Source organism: Haliotis rubra, unplaced genomic scaffold (assembly GCF_003918875.1).
Source record: "Haliotis rubra isolate DU_JTF1 unplaced genomic scaffold, ASM391887v1 Scf282, whole genome shotgun sequence".
In the NCBI taxonomy this organism is placed as follows: domain Eukaryota; kingdom Metazoa; phylum Mollusca; class Gastropoda; order Lepetellida; family Haliotidae; genus Haliotis; species Haliotis rubra.
In genome coordinates, this window is record NW_025766914.1 from 270141 (window position 1) to 294486 (window position 24346).

General features: G+C 39.0%; 2 protein-coding genes across 2 annotated transcripts in view; one reads left to right on the forward strand and one right to left on the reverse strand.

Moving 5' to 3' along the window:
* LOC124281326 (sodium- and chloride-dependent glycine transporter 1-like) overlaps positions 1-24346 on the forward strand; it is a 182996-nt gene that overhangs the window by 22513 nt on the left and 136137 nt on the right. The gene's annotated exons all lie outside the window — the stretch shown is intronic.
* Positions 10198-16797, reverse strand: LOC124281324 (twisted gastrulation protein homolog 1-A-like). Its single transcript, XM_046717354.1, has 4 exons — positions 16686-16797; positions 16242-16460; positions 13612-13821; positions 10198-11219 (listed from the first exon to the last, which is right to left on the reverse strand). Exons 2-4 carry the CDS (start codon positions 16456-16458, stop codon positions 10891-10893), a joined length of 756 nt encoding a protein of 251 aa, XP_046573310.1. The 5' UTR covers positions 16459-16460; positions 16686-16797; the 3' UTR covers positions 10198-10890.

Consider the following 24346-nt stretch of genomic DNA (forward strand, 5'->3'; position numbering starts at 1 on the left):
TCAAAGAATATAACACGTACACCCTATACCCACGTATGATATTGAACAACGCTACATGTAGATAATTAAATTAGTTTCATGAAAAAATATCCGAACGATTATATTATGATACTGAAAGTGTAATCGGCGGGATATGGTGATTGTGTATGCTCTTATTCTACCGACCTTCACCTCAGAGAAATTGCCAAATACACTCCCATTTTAAGATAGAGAAGAAGCCAGAAATGCCGATTATTACCGTTGTCGTTCTGCTTGATTTTGCGTCAGTCATGGCGTCACGCAGCACAGAAACTTGACAGTTTCGTGTAACTACATCACATTCCTGTATTGTATCTATTTTTAATTTCCTATTTCTTGCTACTATGCTCTTTCCATGCAAATGGGTGTCTGAAAATTTGAGAAAATGCTACACAGTATAAAGTCTGAAATATTCTTTGTTTACATTTCAAACAGGTGTTGTCTTTCGAGCACAGCAGTTGTTTCCACCCCCAATATCTTTCGTTTCACTTTATCTAGACACTGGGTATTGGTGCCAAAAAAAACAGTTGTAATTAGATTCTAAAATGTATTAGGAATTCAGTAGGGCTGGGACGAGTAGGAAACAATGGAATCGAGTACCCGCATGTACGTACCCGAATCGGAATCGAGTACCCGGAAATGTAAGAAATACATTCGGGTCAACTTTCTGAATATTCAATCACGATTTGACAGAGATTATTGTAGAAAACTTGAACAGTTGGTAATAAGACATTAAAACTGACCTCAAGCTATTTAATTTACGTCTGTTTAACCAATATAGAGAGTAACACCATTACTTACATTCCTCGTTATAACAACGAACGTTTTGTTCCTGCTGCTACTGTAACTTAACTATTCACTGCTCATGCACAGATAAATTACAGTAATTAAAACTATGCTCCATTAATCGGACAATACCAATGATGTAAAAACCCGTGAATTTCCGGGTTAGAATATGGATCTTCAGTAACCCATGCTTGTCGTAAGAGGCGACTAACGGGATCGGGTGGTCAGACTCGCTGACTTGGTTGACATATGTCATCGGTTCCCAATTGCGCACATCGATGCTCATGTTGTTGATCACTGGATTGTCTGGTCCAGACTCGATTATTTCCAGACCGCCGCCATATAGCTGGAATATTGCTGAGTGCGGCGTAAAACTAAACTCACTCACTCACTCAATGATGTAAATGTGTGTTACGTCAAAAATGAAAAAGACAAGCTATTGTCTGCCCTTGTCATTACAGAGCTCTCTCCCTTTCCTAGATATAGGACTCGATTCCAGCTGTACCCGACCCGAATTGGAGTACCCGAGTACCCGTCCCAGCCTTAGAATGCAGTGATTCATTTGTCGCCGCTGAATATGAAATACAAGTGATGTAACTGGCGTTTCAATACCGGCCTTCGCGAAACGTGATTTTGTAAACACTATCCAATAGGGCGCAAAGTGCACTTGGGCGTTCGTGTGAGTGTATTTATGAAAACATCTGAACACGATTCCAGGCTTATCGGCAACGTTTCAGAATTATTAGTGATTTTATTAAAAACTGATATCATTGTTAATTAATATGCTATTTTTGAAAGTCTATACTCCAAGTAATTATCCGATGTCCGTCTGGCATCCCTTCCCATAGATGGATTTTAATTATATTTTTACTAATCATTTCAGCAATAGTATCATGTATCTATTTCTGTTGTGAGTGATATGCAGGCCTACTTCGTAGTCACTTTGATTAAATGTTATATTTGAATATCGAAACCTTTTTGTCACAGCGAACACAACACTATCTCTTGTCATATTACACGATAATATTTGGAATTTTTAACTTATTTTATAACAATATCTGAATGCTAATGTTATACACTGATGGGTTCATATAAGGAATACTATGGCACAATAGGATTTCTCTGCCGAATCGTTGCAGCGTTCTATAATACACTTATGAAATATAATACATGTTTTCCGTCCTTGAAGTCATTAACAAGAATTATGCATTTCCTGCAGTCACTTGTGAATTGAACTAAATGAAGGTTCATCTGATTAATGAGTATCGAGGAAATTATGTTCATCTATAAATTAGACGCAGCTTCATGTTTTTCAAGACATCTTTCCGGAATATGCGTCTGTAAAGGCGTTCAGATAATGACGATATTGCACAGTATTATTCATGAGATTCTTGTCAAAAGTAAGGTCGGATAATAGATGGATTTTATTCAGCAGTGTTGGCCCTGGGGCCTATAGTACGATAACAGTTAGATTACTTGCACGTGGTGCTAGTAACATATTAAGTTTCTCTTGGTATTGAATGCATATTTCAGATAAAAGCTATGGTATTAATTACCCAACATCTATATTGTTTGATGTTAAAAGATTTGGCAATGTGTGTTCATACATTACAATTTTTGACAGACTTGGCAAATAATTAATAAATGATATTGATAGCATCTTCACGACTTGGCCATACAGTCATGACAATTTAAGGAGTGAAAAGTGAGCGATAGGTCTTGTGGGAATTCAAAGATTCATTAAGACTGTAGCCGTCTAAGCGTAACTCTGTGTGTAATATTTATACATTTTCTATCCACGGACATGCTTCTAATATTAATATTATTTTCATGGATTCATCATATTTTATCTATAGCTGTGCTATAGTTTTTCATTAAAATGTCTTTTCGGTTGCTGGAATTGAAGTAAGTCCCACACAGACCTGGGATCATATGTCTTTGAAATATAAATTATGCAAACGGCTGGAACCTTGTGTTCCAATACAAAATGTTCGTAGCGCTACGACATTCGCATGCCTTTGATAAACTATAGAGTTGGTCTCAACCATTGACTGGATTACATTCTCTTCGTCAGCAGAGAAATTTCGACTTCTCTTTTTCCTTGGGGTGCAGGCGACATTTTGCGTTTCAAGTTTTGGTAAACCGGAAGTAAACGGAACTATGGGATATATGGAAGCTAACCAGTGACGTTAACCACACTGTTAAACTTTGACGGCGACGTTAGCTAACGGCATGACTAACCATGTTTTGAACAACGCATATTTAACGTTCGGTTACCCAACGGCCGGTTAAGGATTTATCCGGCCGTTAGGAGTTAACCGGCGGTTAAGATAACCGAGTATTGAACAACCGGGCCCAGATAGATAGTTAGTTAACCAACTAAGTACGTTTCCACGAACACCATCATTTTCTAATTTGTGCAATAAACCTTTATGCCATGTCCTGTAAAAAGCTTTTGAAATATCACAAAACAGCATACAGTAAAGGTGGTGATTATCTAGGACTGAGCATATATTATGATAAATATCTATGATGAGATGTAGTAGAATGACTAGCAGTAAAACCTGACAAGCGATTATAGTTTAAAATTGCTTTTTTGTGCAGTTTAATATCTAAGTTTGACTTTTACCAACATACAACATGTTTTTTGCATATTTTGTTTCAATTGGTGTAGGGGGATTCCCGCCAATACACCTTGTTATAAAATTGGATCGAAATCTATTAATTCTTTCCTAAGTTCGCGGCTACCAAGCATGGCATGTGCAAAACTGTTACACCTTCGTTGTGACCTTTAAAATGACCTCAAGGTCACTAAATTCAAGCGGTGTCGGTAAATCTCGTCAATAAACCTTGGTACCAAATTTGAACAAAATCAATCATTTCTTTCTCGAGTTCTTTCAGTAAACCGAAGGGGGAGTCATTTGAACAAGCGATTGTAGTTTCAAATTGCCCTTTTGTGCAGTTTAATATCTAAGTTTGATTCTAGCCGACCTCTACCAATCTCAAACATACAAAAATGTTTCTTGCATATTTTGTTTCCTGAAGTTTAATTTGTGATGCATTTCATTGCTAGTCAGCTAGGCTATTCCATTTGTCCGAACCACAACATACGGAGACAGATCATTTAGCAGACCGGACGCTGTACTCTGGAATTGATTACCTGAAAATGTCAGAAAATCGGAAAATATCAACAGTTTCCGATCTTGTCGCAAAACCATCCTCTTCAAACGAGCATTCGACTAAGCGCACATGAGCAGGACTGTGGATATGTAGCGCTATACAAATGTCTAATTTGATTTGATTTGATATACCCGTTAGAAAACCCACCCCCACCCCACCCCACTTTATATTTATACATATCAAAACCTGAAAAGATATTTGCGAAAAGACATGATACAGAGGGCAGTTTATATCGATTATATATCAGGACGAATATCATTTTCGTCATTTCTTTCTTGGGTAATCGCGCTAACAATCTTTATTTTGGCAAAACCCTCAGATTTTTGCTGTGACCTTGAAAATTATCTCAAGGTCACTCCATTTCACTTGTGTCAGTGAATCTCGCCAATATACCTTGGTACCAAATTTGAACAAAATCCATCATTTCTTTCTTGAGTTATCGCCCTAACAAGCTTATTTGATGTATGAAATGCAACGAAAAACAAACACCCGCGAATTTACGAGTGATTAAAACTGTTATTACAATTAACGTAAACATTTATTACATCTTACCGCAACGAAAATTATTACAATTTACGTCATTTTTTATTACAATTTGCGTATTACAATTTACGTCAATTTTTATTACAATTTACGTTTTTATTACAATTTACGTCAAGTTTATTACAATTTGCTGCAAGTATTACAATTTGCGTTTTTATTACAATTTACGTCATAACATGGCTGCATCGTTTGCTCTCCATCAGCTTCGATGACAGTACGTGGAGCCGTACAACCTATGTAAACAAAGGATCGCTACCCAAATCGAAATAGTGTTACATGTTTGAGGATATTTTCTCAATGAAACTAAACCATTCTATGAAAGATGTTTAATTAGTTGTGTAGACTCGTCAAAAATAAAAGAGTTGAGAAATATGTAAATTATATTGAATGACGAATCGTCACATTTTTCTGGCCTGTGGCAGAGATACTATGCTGGCTTAACTCTGGGTAGGAGAGTGACGACACAGGTCAACGCGATTCGACACTCGTGTGACGTACGAGATTAGTATGCACCTACCCATACTTTGACCTCGTGGGTAATAAACGATGAGATGTGTCAACCAAGTCAGCGAGTCTGACCACCCGATCCTTTTAGTCGCCTCTAACGACAAGCATGGGATCAAATTGAAATACACTTCCGACATATCCGCGACACCAGACCTGACCACACATTAATACTGCCCTGTACGACATAGGGTGGTTGTTCGTAAACAGGAGACCGCCTCCGTAGAGTTGTGGTTAGAGCGTCCGCCCGGAGAGCGGAAGGTCGCGGGTTCGATCCCCGACCGCGTCATACCAAAAGACGTTAAAATATGGTACTTGTTGGTCCCTGCCTGGCGCTCGGCATTAATGGGTACAACAAGGACTGGTCGGTCAGTATAATGTGTCCGAGTGGGGTGTTCATGCTTCACTGCGGCATGGTATCTCAGTGGGCTAGCACTATAAAACCAGCTTAGTCTTGGCTAGTACAAGCAGCCGCACATACACATACACACGCATGCACGTCGTCATATGAGCGAAATATTCTCAAGCACGACGTTAAACCCAATTTCACCTCACCTCGTAAACAGGATACCCGTGAAGATCCGGTTTACATTTGGTCATCAGTAACCAATGCTTGTGGTAAGAGGCAACTAACGGGATCGGATGGTCAGACTCACATGTCATCATATCCCATTTGCGTAGATCGATTCTCATGCTGTTCATCACTGGATAGTCTGGTCCAGATTCGATTATATTTACAGACCGCTGACATATACAGCTGGAACATTACTGAGTGCGGCGTTCAACAACAAACCAACCAACCAACGTAAACAGGATCGGTTGACGGTGTGGAGACAGCCGTACTTAATTGTATCGGCAAGCGACAATCGGGATTCCAAACGCTGGACAAAACAGATTCAGAGTACTTGCCATGACCAACAGGTGCTGTGCGTGATTCAGACAGCTACCAAGAGAAGCCTGATGGACGCAGCACCCTCATGTCATGAAATATTGACTTGCTTTGGTTCAGTGTTAACAGTCACGCATGTTCGGTCGATTGTTTCCAAGGTAATGCGACACGCGGTTGACTGATGTCGATAATGGAATCGTTCACCTGTAACTTGATAAATCCTCAAAATGGCACGAGTACCTCCGTTAGAATGACACATAGTTTGACATTAGGTAAACCCCTCATTGAATTAAGTGAGTCGTTTCAGTTATTCTGTGCGTGTATTCTAACTCTAATTGTGGGGTTGTTCAAACGCACAAATAATTTCAAGACACACTTTAACCTTGGACACTTTGTCTTAGTGTATGAAATATGCAAAAATAGTCATAAAGAAATTGCTTATTGAAAAACATTCAAGGGAAGTCTTGAAAGTCTATAAAGAAAATCTAGTGAACTGTTCTTGAGATATCTCGCTGACAATCTTAACATGCAGTTTAACATGCTGAAATCTTCAGCGTCGCCATGACCTTGAAAATTAGGTGAAGGTCACCAAAATCAACTGGGCCTTGCACTTTCCCAAGTTGAGGCTTGGTGTCAAATATGAAGAAAGTCCAGTGAATGGTTCTTGAGATATATCTCACTGACAATCTTTACATATTCAGGTTAACAAATGCTGAAATCTTTAAAGTGTCGCCCATTAGTGACTCACTTGAAACATGAAGTGAAGGAAGTCACTAAAAAATCGACTGGGCCCTGTGCCTTCCCTCGATGAAGCTTGATGTCGAATATGAAGAAAATCCAGTTAACGGCTCTTGAGATATCTCGCTGACAAGGGTAAAACGTTAAAGTTCCCGTGTGACCTTGAAATGAAGGTCAAGGTCACCAAACCTGACTGGGACTTTTCTTTTACTGTGATGAACCTAGGTACCAAATATGACCAGTCAACGGTTCTTAAGATATTCCAATTCGTACTTACGTGCAGATGGACGGAGCCTAATACTATATCCCCCGCTTCCTGCTAAACGAGCGGCAGGGGGTAACAATAAACAAACATGAAACAAACATTAAGAAAGTGGTCAAAGCCCCGGTGGCTGAGTGGCTGACTTTGTGTGCTTGCGATTAGGTGCCTGACTCTGAGGATGTGGGTTCAAATCCTGGATGGGACTCAACCCAACAAAATTACTGGATCTGTACTTCACTAAGAAAGTGTGATCCCAAATATACTGACTCACATTCGTTTTAGCCGCTTTTGGCAATATTCCAGCAATATCACGGGACACCAGAAATGAGCTTCACACATTGTACCCATGTGGGGAATCAAACCTGGCTCTTCCGCGTGACAAGCGAACGCTTTACCTACCACCCCTATCACAAACATAACATGTGTTACAAATACTCGTAAACAAGAAACAAACAATCATACAAGTGAAATATTCCCTCTGTCACCGCCAAATCACACACATCAACAAAACAACTTTTATTCTAAAATCATATTTTATTAATCCAGATCACTGATGGTGCTGATAACACATCATAAATCCATTCAGCTGTGACCATGATGCCTGAAGGTCTCCAAAAGACCATGTAAACTTGCATAGATTTCCAAAACCTACTACACTTCAGACACATCTATATAGCTGATGTATAAACAGGCAAAATATAGAGTGTAAATACTTAAGTACACATACAATGCCTTCAAAATGACATAACATTATATATAACAAAGTAGCAAAAAGCTGTTCTTAACTTAATATTATCAGCGTTTTGAGATGTGATGGTGGTAAGTTCACACTGTCTCTTTGGACACATATTTAACATTTTTCATCAGGGTTAATCCAACCTTGATATTAACAGTGAATTATTACAATATTACCTACCCTTAAGCAACAGGCCTAAGATCCCTTTACACATATATCAACAGGTCTTGTCATTCCCATGACTTGTATCTACTTACTGTCAAAGCGTCTCACATCAATCATTCCTTTTACAGTTGAAAGATAAAACAATGTCATGGCCCTTCAAGGTGCGTACAGCTTATCAGCCATCAAATGTAAGGCCTATATGGTCTTATCAAGGCCCAATCAACAATTTCAAGGAACTATAGAAACACACATACCACATAAGTAGTTAAGTCACACAAAGTTGGTCAAATGTGGGACCAACTATCAGAGGGAAATAACTCTGACATGCATTGCTGCACTGAGAAAGGTTTGCTTCACAAATAAGATTACCACCTACTGTCATTGCAAGGTATTTTTATTGGTTTTCTGTAAAATCATAACTTGTCAAGTTTTGCTAAATATGGGGCATTTTAGGACAAATCACTGGCATTAAGTGCCTGTTCAAGGCTGAAATGAATTTAGAGTAAAATGTCCAAATTTCATGTGTTTTTCAAGTTTGTGCAAACCCTGCCCTTACTATAATTCTGTCATAAAGAAAAAACCTATGCAGAAGGTACTGGATTCTCCTCCCCCAGCCTTCAGACTAGATGAAATGCATGTTTCCAAAGATTTGACAATGCCTCTTCATGTGCTAAGTGTTAGTAAAACAGTCAACATGCTGAGGATTTGATTGGAGAGTTGCAGGTTTGATAACCAAGACAACTCTCCCATGAAGTGCACTTGATATCAACACAATTCAAATTTTGATTTTCCAGCTCATTAAATACTTTGATGATTTCTCCTGATGGTCAGACACCATTGTTTGATCAAATCTCTGTACATATACTGAAACTGTTCACTGCTAAACTACATTGACATTAGATGGATTGGCTGATTACAAATGAGTCAACTAAAAATACTGAGATCTATATGTGTTATTATGAATAGAATTCAAACTTGGGGTCCTCTAGCCTGACCTGTACTTTGGACCCAGGGGATATAAATGAGTCTTGTATTGGTGTTAGTTGTCATCCTGTTCAGGCAAGGTTTTTCCCTCGACTTATCTCATTCTGTCCCTGATTATTAAAGTGTATTTACAAGCAGCATATATGGCACCACTAAAACATTCTAACTGGACCTAAAATTCAATGTTTTTATGTAATGCTGGCATTTATCAACAGGTCAATGACAGTGTAGCAAACGTTGATGACAAACAGAGAGAACACATTTTAATGGTCAACTATAGCAGAGTTTGATAGACTTATTAACCACTACATTCATTACTTTTACCCCAATGGAAAAAATATTTGATTTAATTGTACATTATATAAAAATAATTAAAATATATAAAATTTGAGGTATTCATAACTATGATTCCCCAAGAAATGTCATTACCCACGACTATTTTAAAGGTTTTGAGATCTTAATGGCAAATATTCTAATTCAATGCTAAATACCACAGTCTATATTAACTTTAAATTGATTCAATAATTAGCATAATATCTATACACCACACTGTCATTCACATGTACTGACCACACAATTAAATGGAAACTGGCATAAAATATATATACAACTGCACTTCCTTCTTCCACAACCAAAGAACTTAAATAATCAAATTGCACTGGCTTGTAGTAGTTATTCATAAACCATTATGAAGGATAACATTTCCCACTTCTTATGGTACCTATTGTCACCTATTTTTCCATACTGTCTGATCTACATGAAATAGATGCATTACCTGAGCATGCGAAGTCATCATAATCTAAATTACCATTTCACTGTTTATAATGACTGACTGACTGAGTTGAGTAATCAAACAAAGATTTTCTTTTAACTTCTCACAACTTTTGAGGCCAAGTTCTGAAATCAGGACCATGAATGCATCTCCCATAATTCCTCATTACTAGGTTCAGTGAACACAGGTGTAATTCTATCAGTAGTTGCTTTGTTCACCTTTTAACTCCACTCCCGCTCGACCCCTTCCATCACTTACACTGACTCAGATGAGAAGCTTGAACATGTCAATAAGAGTGAGTGAGTGAGTTCAGTTTTACGCAGCTTTTAACAATATTCCAGCTATATCACGGCGGGGGACACCACAAATGGGCTTCACACATTGTACCCATGTGGGGAATCGAACCCGGGTTTTCGACGTGATGAGCGAACGCTTTAATCACTAGGCTACCCCACCGCCCCGTCAATAAGAAATCACACAAGTATACATGTGATCCTAACGTAAGACAAGTGCAGAAATGATCCCTTTAAAAGATTCGACAGTTGGTCAAACATGATTCATTTCATTTACAACTACTTAAATATCAGGGATGTTGCAAAAAGTATTCCCTATTTATTTCAGCTCCACATTAATCTGTACTTGGTGATTTTTCACACTCACTCATAAGGGAGTATATTTAAAAATTATTAACAGCACTATTCATTAGCAAATGTCCACATTCTAATTGTCATTTGTTTATGGTATATGATGCTAGAAACCATGAACCATGACAACATGGCTACAACATGAAAGGACGGCATAAGCATATTGTGACATACTTCACAGAAAACAAATGTACAATTGAACAGTAATTCTGTATCAAGTAGAGATTGTGCCCTTACTGTAAGTCATAGCACTAAATTCTGCCGGGGTCTATCGATGTAACTGTGAAATAATAATTTCAAGGAAATATGGATAAAGCAGTTTTGTTCATATTTTCCATGGCATCAAAATATATGTGAAACATCAATATTACAAAACATTAAACATGGTGGCTAATTTCACATCTGCGTAACAGTCAACGCACTGAATAAATCCCTACCATGAATACTACATCACAAGTATGGCTGGCTTGTCTTGTGTGCATATAGGTGCCCACCTTTATACCCGCCGGTACAAGCTTGGTCCAGTTATCATTACACACTATATAATTGAGGCATCAGCTTCTTTCAAAGCTGACTGGTACTGCATATAATGCAAATTGCTGGGACGTAAACATGCTGACTAAGCATGTCTCTCACCACCACATGAACCTTGTGTAATAAGCTGTAGCCTCACAGGCCATCCACTGCAACCTTGACCTCTTCATTCATGCCAACCTTCACCCCAGATTCCGCATATTCTACTGTGATCTCTGACTCAGCGATCTCATCTGGAGGAGGACACTTGAGACAGTGGGGTTCGGGCAGGCCGTAGTTGAGACAAACGTCGCCAACACACTGACAGCATCCATACTCATGGAACCAGCGGTACTTGGCGGCACCCATGGACTTGCAGGAAGCTTTGCACTTGTGTATAGACATGCACTGCGAGAAGAATGCCACAGTGCAGTTCTTGTTCTCATCCTCTTCAGGATTGGATGCAAATTTCTTTTCGTCCTCTCCTGCAAATAAAATATATTGATGTGAGTGGATGAGTGTGTGGCCTTGTAGCATATATTATATCAAGACTAGTAACAAGAGACTTTCCATAATGTTACACCCATGTAGGGAACGGAACCTGGGTGTTGGAGGTGTCAAACCAGGTCTATCCCAATATTGGTTGGTTGATTTATTGTTTAACGCCACACTCGGCAACATCCCAGGCGGCAGTCTGTAAATAATCAAGTCTGGACCAGACAATCCAGTGATCAGCATCATGAGCATCGATCTATGCAATTGGTATATGATGACAAGGGTCAACCAAGTCAGCGAGCCTGACCACCCGATCATGTTACTCACCTCTTACGACAAGCATGGGTTACTGAAGACCAATTCTAACCAAGATCTTCACCATAACAGATGCCGTCATGGTTATAACAGGGGACTCTAGATTGTTTAGGACCAGAACACCAAAAGCTTTGCCACAACAATTGGTGAAGCCTTACTTTCAGTTATTCAGTTACCACATTAAAAACACTTTCTGAAATTGTCCAGTGACAAAGGGACATAACTCTGCACACAAGCTGCACCTGAGCAATATGACATAGTATGACACTGGTCATGGGCTTCCACAACGCCCGCATAGTGCACTGAGGCTTTGATTCAACTTGACAAACCACAATCCTATCAGTGAGGGTTGACATGCAAATCTTCTGGATCACTAAAAAGAGTGTGTACATGCTGCTCGAATCCAGAGTAAGCACGAATACTGTCATATTACAGCACATGTCCAAGAGGCGGGCCAGACAATGTTTGCATCACAAAACAAGTCACCAAACTGGATGTTTCATAGTTACGGCCCCGCCATAACTATTCCAGCTATATCATGCAAATAACATATTCTGGCCAAACAAACAAACACCTTAAAATTTGTTCTACATCCACCTCAGTCAGGATGCAATGACACTCAACAATGGTGATGGCGACACATTCCAATATTGTCAAATAAGAAATACACTTAAATTTAAGACTGTGCAGTATAACTGGTACACCGCAATATGCCTTTTAAACGATATACAGTCCAATCCCGATGAGTCGAATCTCTGGGGACCAAGTAATAAATTCGACTTATCGATATATTCGAGACATAGGTATGTCTATGAGGGTAGAAAAAAAGATGATCCAGTCCTAATTCCTCCGCCTAAGCATTTGTTTATCTAATGATTTCCCTATCACTAATAGGGGCACCTTATCAGTTCCAGTCTGATTAGCACAGACAGTGATTTCTGTAAAATCACTAATCTGCCTTTTGAACTCACCCATCAAAGGCGGAAAGGTGTGAGCAGCGCTGGTTTGTTAATTTGATCAGATTGCTACACCAATCAACTTCTCATTGACTTCGGCTTATGTATACAAGATTGCTGTTGTTTGAATCTCATGGGACCAAATTTTCTTCTCGAGTCATCGTGTGTATTTATGAGACGAATTCGTGTAACCGGTATTCAAATGATGACAACTATAACAGGGAATGGTCGGGACCGACAGGTACTTCGAGTTATGCATAATATTCGAGACACTGGCATTCGACTCATCGGGATTTGACTGTATGTACTGTAACTTTTTTTGCTGAGAACTGGTAAATTGAGAAAAAAACATATATGAGGTGAAATTGGGTTTTAACGTCGTGCTTGAGAATATTTCGCTCATATGATGACGTGCATGTGTGTGTATGTCTATGTGTGGCAGCTTGTACTAGCCCAGACTTAAGCTGGTTTTATAGTGCTAGCCCACTCGGATACCATGCCTCAGTGAAGCATGAATACCCCACTCAGACACGTTATACTGACTCCGAGCCGACCAGTCCTTGCTGTACCCATTAAAACCGAGCGCCAGGCAGGGACCAACAAGTAACATATTTTAACATCTTTTGGTATGACGCGGTCGGGGATCGAACCCGCGACCTTCCGCTCTCCGGGCGGCGGACGCTCTTACCACTACACCACGGAGGCGGTCGAACATATATGAAGTTTTTGTGATTATATTTATGGTTTAAATTAAAATCTACACAGACTTTCATTCACAACAGATGTTTCCTTCATTATTCAATGACAAAACAGCATACTGTACTACTATATATGTCTATATAAAACAAGAAAATACAATCCCTAACTATGCAACCTACTTGCTGTTATCAGGATATTAACATATATGTTTTAGGGACTTATAATGTAGAAATAAGGATCAACATGTACAATTAGTGTCACACACAGTCGAACCATTAACTTCCCAAAATTTTGCAATACATATAAAAAAACAGGTACCTGAATCACAATATATTGCAATACAATATGTTGGCCAATACACAGACTTCTTGATTAAAATGAAGGCAAATGTTCCAACTTCTCCCATCATTACCTATAGTGAAGGTGTACTTCAAGTCCTTGGTGCCATTGTTCAAGAATGATTCCTCTGGCTGGTGACGGGGGTACGTGTAAGTCACCCAACGCTGCTGGAAGTCTGCAATCTCGGTGAGGACATTGAACAGATCTGGAATGGGGTCTCCTAGACGTTCAATGGAGCTGGTCTTATACAGATCCATGTTGGGGTCTGGTGGAGGACAGAGGCCTGACAAACAAAAACATTCATAGTCAAGCATAATGCAGCCTTCTTATAAAGTGTTGCTATGATTCTTATTGTTTGTTGATAAGTACTGCAAATGTTTATTCCAGCTATATCATTTTGGCCTGAAAATAATTTATTTCAGACCAGTCGTTATATTCTCAGCAAAACTCCTTGTCTTTGAGGTATTATAACAGGCCATCAAACAAGTTGACAAGCCAATGTGGCCCTTTATGCAAGGACAACTCCACATTGCACCACAATGAATGTGTTTTAGTGTTTCACAGTACAATACATATCATGGTACTTACTTTACAACAATTTTGCATGAGTGAGTAAATGAGTGAATTTTGTTTTATGCAGCACTCAGAAATACTCCAGCTATGTGGCGGCGATCTGTAAATAATCGAGCCTGAACATCGGATCATGTATTAACAAGTTCAAGCATGTAACTAGATTTGGAGGATATCACAGTCACTTATTTCAACATGATAAAGGATATCCCAGGAACCTAAAACACGACAATAAAAACAATTGCACCATGCCCTGGTGGGGGTCCCTTTGATCTTACCCGTGGTCTATCTAATAGTTACACCATGGCTTGAAGTAACCTTTGATCTCGTCGATCTGATTGGCTCACTACAGGTTAGCAAGCCACACCTACTGTTCCCACGCACATGAAACAGTCTCAATCGAATGTAAACCTTGTAGTACTGACTTCATTCTAAAACGAGAGCTCGTGTCTACATCATAATTTTTTATGACCTGAGTCAAGTGTATAGTTTTAAAGTTCAGGAAACATTGCACCTTCGTCTGTGTTCAATACTGACAATTGAGTCAACCCATCTAACACTGCTGATTGAGTTTCCATAACGTCAGCAGCTTGCGAAAAATGTGTCTTCAATAGTTTCATCCCATTCCAGTCTATTATTGTCAACTTCATCAATTATTTGTGACCATGTAAGGTCTATACCACTCATGACTTCGCGGCAGTGTGACACAGAATGATTTCAAATTCAAACATCCCGCGCAGATTTTGAAAACATGCAATGTGGGCATGGTACAAACTTACAAAGCAGTTGCACTATCCAATCACTCGAGGTTTGTCTACATAGACGATGGGCGAGCCTGTGTTGATTGACAGCTGAATATTGTGTCTCGGGCTACGTTCTCGACATATTCAGCTATCAATCAACACCGGCTCGTCTATCTGGACAAACCTATCGTTTCTAGATAGCGTAACTACTACAAAAACATCAGTACACCCTACAGTCAAATTAGTGTCCGGCATAACCAAGACTGCAAGATTGTAACAGGATCGTGAGGATGTACTGACAAACCCGGAGACTGACAATATTGTAAAGCATGGGTGAATATTGGAAGCAATCTTTTTTAACATGCCATACCTTATCAATATCTGCATAATAGCTATAGGAGATGGATTACGATCTGTTGACTTGTGTAACAATGACATGGTGATTGTAACACTAAGACCATACTTGATAGTGAAATGGTCCTTAGCAATAAATCTTGCCAATTGGCATTGTACTCTGAACATAAATGGGTTTTACTTTAAAGATTTAAAGTTTGTACAGATATATTTTCTGTCTCAAATATAATATCTATAAAAGGTTTTCATCAATGAATCAAATAAGGTGCCAAGGGCAATCATGTCTGTTGCTGGTCAGTCAGCTTTTTGCAGAGTTATACCACATCTGTATGTTATACCCAGCTTCTAAAATGCCACTCAAACAGGTTAACACATGTGTATTGGACAGATAATTGACTGTCACAGAAAGTAAGAAAATATACTATGTAAAAATTGTGAGATACATAATAACCACTACTCAAACATATATTTAATTTTTCACTTAAATTCGAACTTATATTTTAAACAATAAAATGCCCAATGTGAAATCTAAAATTAATCAGGGTGGTCTATGTTTATCATACTGTTATTCAAGGCTCTCCTGTATATTTGCAGTCAATATATTCATCCGTAGTTATAATGCACTGGTAACATTCAACAAGTCTGCAGCATATTTCATTTTTCAAGCTAGTGGCTTATGCAATATAACTATATTTGTCGAAAAATCAAATGTTCCCACCAAATTTTCTATATTGAAGTGATCGTATTGAACGAGTTGCGAATAGGTGCCACGTTATTTGCGACAGAAATTCAGATTAAAAATCAGTCAACTGAAAATATTTATATAAAATATATGCCAATTGTAAGTAGGCGTTCATAATCCTGACAGTGACAACATTACTACCGCGATAGTAGAGGACCCCATGCAATGACCTCTCACTGGGGTTATCCCTGACCTGTATAAGCTTTTTGTAAATCATGCTTTGTGAGTATTATACAGAAATCTAAATTTGGCTGAAACGTTTAGACAACGGTGTACAAATTAAGCTTGACTTACCCACACATGAACAGCACTCTGTATACAGGTCAGCCAAACAAACCTGACAGTCTCGGCAACACGTACAGTTCTTTTTATCCGACATGTTGCACTCGCAACATTTGATCAGCATGCACTTGCTGACCCGGCTTGCACAAATTGCTTCATTGCAAGCCTCGGCTAGGCACAGTACAGCAAGCGCTCCACAAAATGCCAGCGCTGCGCTTGTCCACTTCATTGCTAGAACAAACACAAAGACAAGTCAGTAAACTTGTAGAATGTCCCGGAAATAAGGCGCGACAGTTGTCAAGTCCGTACACCATGTGAAAGCATTGTTTTGACGGGAAACCTGCTCAGCCTACGAACTTTCTCCGAGGAGTTATCGAATGTCTGAGGTCAGTTCACATCTACTGCACATGCTGTTATGACATTTAAACTGCACAGGACGTTAATGAAGTATATTACCTCTATGGATCGGATGTGACGGTTTCTAAATCCCGATTGTAAATTGATCTGTCACTTTACATTCTTTCTCTTCAATCATGGAGTGAACTTTTTGGCCCCCTCTATCGGCGGGTGGTTCAAAGGGGGATAATCGTTGCCATGCTCACTCGCTCCGATACAGGGCGGTTTTTTTCAATTCACAGAAAAGTTTGATTCCAGTAATCGTTGTTAGGATCTAAAAAAGCTTGTGTTCAGTATCGATACACATCAATAAGATGAAAAGCATTTTATTCGGGTGCAAGGGGAAATTAATCTTGCTGCAACGGCCCGATCCAACTTGGAGAACAAAACATAGACACACATTTTAATATAGTGACATCACCCCAACCTTTCAGAAAATGTATCCAAATATTTCAGAATGAGTGAGTGAGTTTAGTTTTACGCCGCACTCAGCAATATTCCACCTATATGGCGGTTGTCTGTAAATAATCGAGTCTGGACCAGACAATCCAGTGATCAACAGCATGAGCATCGGATATTGCTAATTTTAAGCGGCGTAAAACTTAAGGTCATTCAATATATCAGAACTCTCTTTAGAACATTCGATGTCATCACGAACGTGCAGTAATCCGTTCATAGAGTTGGGTAGAACTGGATGATTCCTTCGTACTGGCATTATATACAATGGATTGACACTATACTTTCAAGAGAAATCTCGATGCTCCCACAACAAAGATAATGATGACACATTATGAAATGCCGTGAAATGTAACAAACTGAGAGAAATGTGACAATGATATGTGACCATGATATGTGACAGTGAAATGACGTGAGTTTTGATAACCTGTGAGACACTGGTCGCTGAAAAAGTGGATGAAATGCCGTGTAATACATGCATATATTTTCTCAATAAATAACAAATGTGACAATTATATTTCTCGATGGAATGCAGTGGAATGTGGCAGTCAATGTGGCAATGATAGATGATAAAGACGACGATCTTATTTGTGGATAGAATTCCACTTATTGTGACAATCTGTGAGACATTGATATGTGGCAAATATGAAAATTATGTTTATGCCACAGAATGTCAATGAGTGAGTTTAGTTGTACGCCGCTTTTAGCAATATTCCAGCAATATCACGACGGGGGACACCAGAAATTGGTTGGTTATACATGATACCCCTAAATTCATAAATGTATTACAGAATGTTTTACAAAATATCACCAGGGACCCGTGATCTAAACAATCTATCGCGCTTATTCTGAGGTTATGGGAGACGGAAGGTAACTGGTTGTGGACCAGAACAAATAGAGAAACATAAAAGTAGGACAAGTGAACGAATAATGCATCCGAACGAGTATTCTATTGCTTTCAGTTTGTGTCCCTGATAATATAACGGTGTGAATAAAAAATATATTTTCATAATATTTGTAACGATGTCCTGAAACATGTATGGGACTTATTGGCAGTTAAAAAAAGCTTATTTTTAAACAACTGTTTATCACATATGGCATTTAGTCGAGAAAATCCAGATATGTTACTAGTTGTTCGGTTTTAGTTTTCTTCTGTCCTCGAAATTAATGGCTTCGTTTGAAACTTAACCGCAACAATGAGCGCAACTGTTTTCCGAGAAGGCTTTGGTATATGTCGTTCTCCTGAAACAATTGTTTATAGCATGTCATGTTTGGTTTACTATAGCTCTTTAAAGTCTCTATATATTGCTCTTTGCTCATCTAAACCATGAAATGCGTGACATTTATAAGGTTTAATTTATAGGCTCGTTCGTTACAAACTGAATGCGGCGTGATTTATTTTAAGTTAAAGGAGAAAACACGCCCCCGAGGTTTTGGTAGAGAATGTAAAACCTTGGGAGGAGGGAAATCCCTCGGGGTTAAAACCAAGGTTTTACATTCTCTACCAAAACCGAGGGGAAGTGTTTTCTCTAATTTATAAACCGTTAAGTGAAATTTTAAAACACATTGTAAAACAAATGCCATATAATGAGGTAAACATCCGAGTTACATCGAGGCAGTCGACGCAACATTCTCGCGATCGGTTCACCGACGGCACGTGCAGATTTGCACACGTCGTTTATTGCAGCAGTTTCACAGGGTGGAAGCGCTGTCCACGCGAAATGTGGAGTTGCCCCAAAAGCAACTCCATTTCCCAGCCTGGTTCCCTGGGTCTGTTGCGCCTGCGCTACGCTCCGACACTGTGGCGGATCGTAGCGCAGGCGCAACAGACCCAGGGAACCAGGCTGGTGACAAGCGAATACCCAAGAACCAGTTCTGGTGCCTAATTGCGCGACCGCCTAATATGACCTTACTAGACCGGACCAAGTGTACCACCATGCTTGGCTGTCACAGCTGGTGACAGTCGTAATAGTTGGATCATTTGGGGACGATAAGATCGAAAATTTATTATTCCTTCAAGGATTATCGGTTCCTTACTGACAACCGACAACCATGAGTCAATTCGAAAACATATGAGTACCTTTCTTTAGCTATAATATATTTTTGACAACCAGTGCAGTTCCATCGCTAAACGTGTTTGTCAAAAAATATATTTCGGGAATCAATAACATGGTTAACGTAAAATGCATTTGAGTAAACTGTATTTATTGAATTAATAAAACTATTAATTAATATACTGCTATTCATAAAACAGCCATGTGTTACCAACTTTATCAAGTTGATGTTCTGTTCATATTTGGCCACATTGACTCTGTCATTTCCATTTTCAATTAAAGTATGTAAAATTTCCAAATTAGAATATTTTTGTTTGTTTAATTTATAGATTTTCAAAATACATTTGTTATGCTGCAGCAATATTTTCAGTAACTATTCCAAATTAAAAACTATTTTTTGCATATCAATATTTACATTTGTTAGGAACTATTTAATAGATATAATCAATGGAGACAATTGGCTTTATGCAATGTAAAATGCATGTGTATAAATACTTGGGGTACTAATATAAATACTTTGGAAACTAGTTGGTAGGCTTAACATATACTTTTACTCTCTTCCAAGTCTAAGGGATGACTATGCAAGTTCAGGTGACAGAATGACACAAAGATACAGAAAATTGTTTGTTGCTTTGCAAGTGTGAAAGAAAATGCATTATAAATTTCACTTTGGATAGATGACAGGGATGTGCATGTGTCAAATTGTTTCTTTGCCATGCTGTAAATATATATACTAGGCACATAAAGAAACTGTGCATACAAAAATTTAAAATCTAAATTTATCAAACCTGTGTAGACACATAAGGATTTAAACTCAGAGATTAGTGACATGTATCCAACATGCATGCACGTGCCAAGTTCCGTGACCACAGTGGGTTCGTCCTTGAGACGTGCAATACGTGTGTGAAAGAAAATGCATTATAAATTTCACTTTGGATAGATGACAGGGATGTGCATGTGTCAAATTGTTTCTTTGCCATGCTGTAAATATACTAGGCACATAAAGAAACTGTGCATACAAAAATTTAAAATCTAAATTTATCAAACCTGTGTAGACGTTTGTGTAGACGTGCAATACGTTGTTGCACGTGCATTTCCGGGAAAGAGAAACAGAGCAAATGAATGCCACACAATACTGTCACTTTGGAAAGCTCAATCCCTGCCCTTGCGATCGTTCAAAAAATTAAACGGCTATTGAAAAAAACCGCATAGAATGCCAAGGCTCACATCTGCACAACGTCATGATGCCATTGGGATGGTCCGTGGGGGAATGTCTCAACGACAAGTGGCTGCACATTTCCACTGCGACCGGAACACCATTTCTGCACTGGTGAGACGCTACCAGAACACAAATGACGTCATCGATCGGCCGCGTTCTGGACGTCCACGTGTAACAACGCCAAGACAGGACATATGGATAAGGGTGACCCATCTGCGCCACAGGTTTCAGACTGCAGTGATGACTGCCCGAACCATCCCAGGACTTCGCCGTATCCACCCCAACACAGTTCGACAGCGTTTACGTCATCACGGGATCAGACCACGACGTCCCGCCATACGGCCTATCCTGACACAACGTCATCGACAAGCTCGCCGAATGTGGTGCCGAAATCATGTCTGCAGACCCTTGTTTTGGTGGAGAAATGTTGTTTTCACAGATGAGTCCAGGTTTAACATTTCCCATAGTGATGGACGTCAACGTGCCTATAGACGCGTGGGAGAACGTTATGTACAGGCCTGTGTCTTGGAGAGGAATCGCTTTAGTGGTGGTTCCGTGATGATTTGGGGTGGAATAACAGCACGCCAAAGAACTCCTTTGGTGATTGTTCAGGGCAACTTAACTGGTGTGGGCTACAGGGATCAGATTCTTCGACCTGTGGCAATTCCTTTTCTGCAACGTCATGGCCCTGGGTTAATATTCCAACAGGACAATGCCCGCCCTCATACGGCAAGGGTTGCTATGGATTTCTGGCAACACCAAAACGTTGACTTACTGCCTTGGCCTGCAAATTCACCGGATCTCTCCCCGATAGAGCATGTTTGGGACGAGATGGATCGACGTCTACGCCGTCTTCCTCATCCGCCAGATAACGTCCTTGACCTTGCAACAGAACTTGAGAGAATCTGGCGTGACATCCCACAAGCCTTCCTTGCACATTTGATAGGCTCTATGCGTCTTCGATGCACTGCTGTTCTCAATGCCGATGGTGGACATACCCGTTATTGAGCTTGTGACATGGTCGTTTGACCCCAGTTCCGCTTGTGGACTCATGACGTCATTGTGATTGACTTTTCAATTGAAATTCTCCCGACTTGTTATGGTCTCATGATCCCTCCATTAAAGTTTATATGTACCTTTGACATTGTTATCGTACTTATCAACTGGGATAATATTTTGACAATGCACAGTTTCTTTATGTGGCTAGTATATATTGATAATGATATATGGAATAAATAGCAGTTCTTGTAACATTATAAAAAAAAACATAGATATGTGAACTTTCCCATTTATGGTGACGTTTTTATTCACACAAGAAGTCATAGTGTCACAAATCAATCAACAGCTCAACAAAAAAACCTTGATGGCATGGTTACAATTATTTCGGTTACTACTGTCAGATATTCAAAACAAAAATGTGAAAACCTTCAGCCATATGAATATTCATCATGAAACAATTATTTATCAAATTATGTAAACATTATTTTAGTTGGGTGATATATAAAAACTGGTTGTTGGACAATATTAATTACACTTTGTTCTAGATGTCTTGGATGTTGTGAACTACTAGTATGTACTATGATCTACAGTACATGCATGTTACTTAGTTCTTGGTTATGCAGGGGTGAGGTTCTGCTGTGCTGTAAGCAAAATATGAAGCAGCACACAGCACCTTCAAGTCACAAATGGCAAAAATGCAAGACCAAATAAACTCAAATATGGAGTAATCACTCAAAAACATTTCCTGTATTATAAAATATACTGACCAATACATGGGGAAACTAAATGTGCACATATACTATGTCATGACTAGATTCTGCAGACACTGGCTGATAGCAGCATAAGTATGATTAGTTGTCATGAAATATAGTGTTTTTCACCCATTTTTCGTAACATATATATTCCAAATATTCTGCCAATGAGGCCAAGGTTGGTAACTGCACTAACTGGCATTCCATATTTTCCAATATACAGCTAGACCAATATGTTTTCAAATAATGGAAAAGAATAATGTGTACTGGTTATTGTGCTATGAACCAGTGTTGTAATCTTACAGCTAATAAAAACAAAGAATTTCATTTTTCAATAAAAATCTATGTCATGAAGAAATACATGCCTATGCCATTGATTAAGTTTAATTTTCATTGGTAAGCATGTTTTTTCATGGAAATTGGGGTAGTAGGGTAACCTAGTGGTTAAACTGTTGACACTTGTCACACTGAAGGCCAGGGTTCGATTCCCCCACATGGGTGCAAAGTGTGATGTTGCTGGAATATTGCTAAAAGCAGTGTAAAAGCCAACTCTCTCACTTGGAAACCTTTGCTATATACACTTAAAATGTAATCTCATACATTCATCGTTATATATTTAATGTCAAATCAATATCATGGCTAAAAGCAGAAATCTTCCAAACCATTCAGTTTGTGCTTGCTTTATCCACACTTAAATAACAGTAAACAAGTTTTAGAACTATTCTGCAATTTTATTCCAAAGACATAATTACTCATGACATATCAAACATTATTTGCATTTCCCAGATGCTAAACCTGAACAAATACTGTAACAGTATGAACTGGAATATTTTCATGGTCACTCATTTAAATTCTCACTGAATTATCTGAGAGTCCCAAGATGTCACAAGAAGTTCCTCAACACCTTGATGATGACAAGCATTTCCTGTTCAAGCAAGTGTCCAAAGGATGATCCTAGCTGGATTTACACCATCCCCTCAGCTGCTGACACTTTAGACAAAGTTAGCCATTAAGTTAAACGAACATATATACTATGATTAAAAATGTGGTGAGATTAAACATACTTTGAAAGACGTGGTCTTACATACACTCTCAGGGGGGACAATATAATCCCACTGTAAGATATCAAATGCAGTCAAACGATTCACCAATCTGCACACATGTCAACTCCACCCTTATACTTTATCATCCAAAACTGTGTTCCACAGGAGATATCGCTTGTGTGAGATCAATGGGTCCTAGGAGATATCGTTTTGACAGTAGATTTTGTACAATGCCCTGACAATGCTATGACGTCATGTACTTGATGACGTCACAATGCTATAACATCGCTGCACTACAAGTCCAATGGCAGTACCATGTTCAGAGATGTACATTTTTCATTGATAATTAGTGAAGAGTGATTTTTATGGTGTACTATAATTGCCATCGCGTGGCGCGTAAAAAAAGAACTACGTCGTCGCATAAAAAGACTACATCGACAACGACGTCGTGTACGACGTCGTGCAGAAATACACAAGAATGATCTACGAGAAAAATACAAAATCGACGTCGTCCACGACGTCGATGGCGACGTTACCCACGACGTCGAGGCCGACGTCGCGACGTCGTGTTTAGAAATTGTTATATTGGAAAATCGGGGAATAACCTTTTGTGATGCAGTTGTACTGCTATTGATCTCTAATCACTGATTTCATGTTCAACATTACTACTTATTTAAGTAAACCAACCGAGGGGTTAGTGCCAGAACACCTTAAGTAAAAAATTCTGTCAAATTTATTTGATGTTTGATGTTGTGAAAACGGAGTTGTTTTAAGGGATCAATACACTGGTTTTCTACAAAATGTAAAATGTCTCCACTCAGGAAACGAAATATGACTTTTGTACCAGCGGGTTGACATGTGAACCAGCGGGTTTAGTGAGTGAGTTTAGTTCACTCAGTTCATTAGTAGTGAGTTATTCAATTTCTTACATAAACTTGCAAGCTATAAGAATGTTGGAACTGACAGTTTTCATCATCATTTCCACAACTTCAGTTATGGAAAATGCACAATTGGTTTCTTCATACTTCTCGTGGTGGAACATACATATATGTAAATGGTTATATGTTTATTGTGAACAAGAAGAAAAGGGGAAAATGGATCTCGTGGAGATGCATTCAGAACGACTGCATATCAGTCTTAACAGTGAACGACATAATTTCCCAAATACCTGGAGACCACAACCACGGACCTGTACACA

Bases quoted from the DNA above. Each gene is read 5' to 3' on its own strand.
- LOC124281324 (XM_046717354.1), bottom strand. From the start codon at position 16,458: ATGAAGTGGACAAGCGCAGCGCTGGCATTTTGTGGAGCGCTTGCTGTA. The intron at 13,822-16,241 runs GTAAGTCAAGCT...TTTGTTTGTCAG, and splicing joins AGAGTGCTGTTCATGTGTGG to GCCTCTGTCCTCCACCAGAC. The intron at 11,220-13,611 runs GTAATGATGGGA...TTTTATTTGCAG, and splicing joins GAAGTACACCTTCACTATAG to GAGAGGACGAAAAGAAATTT.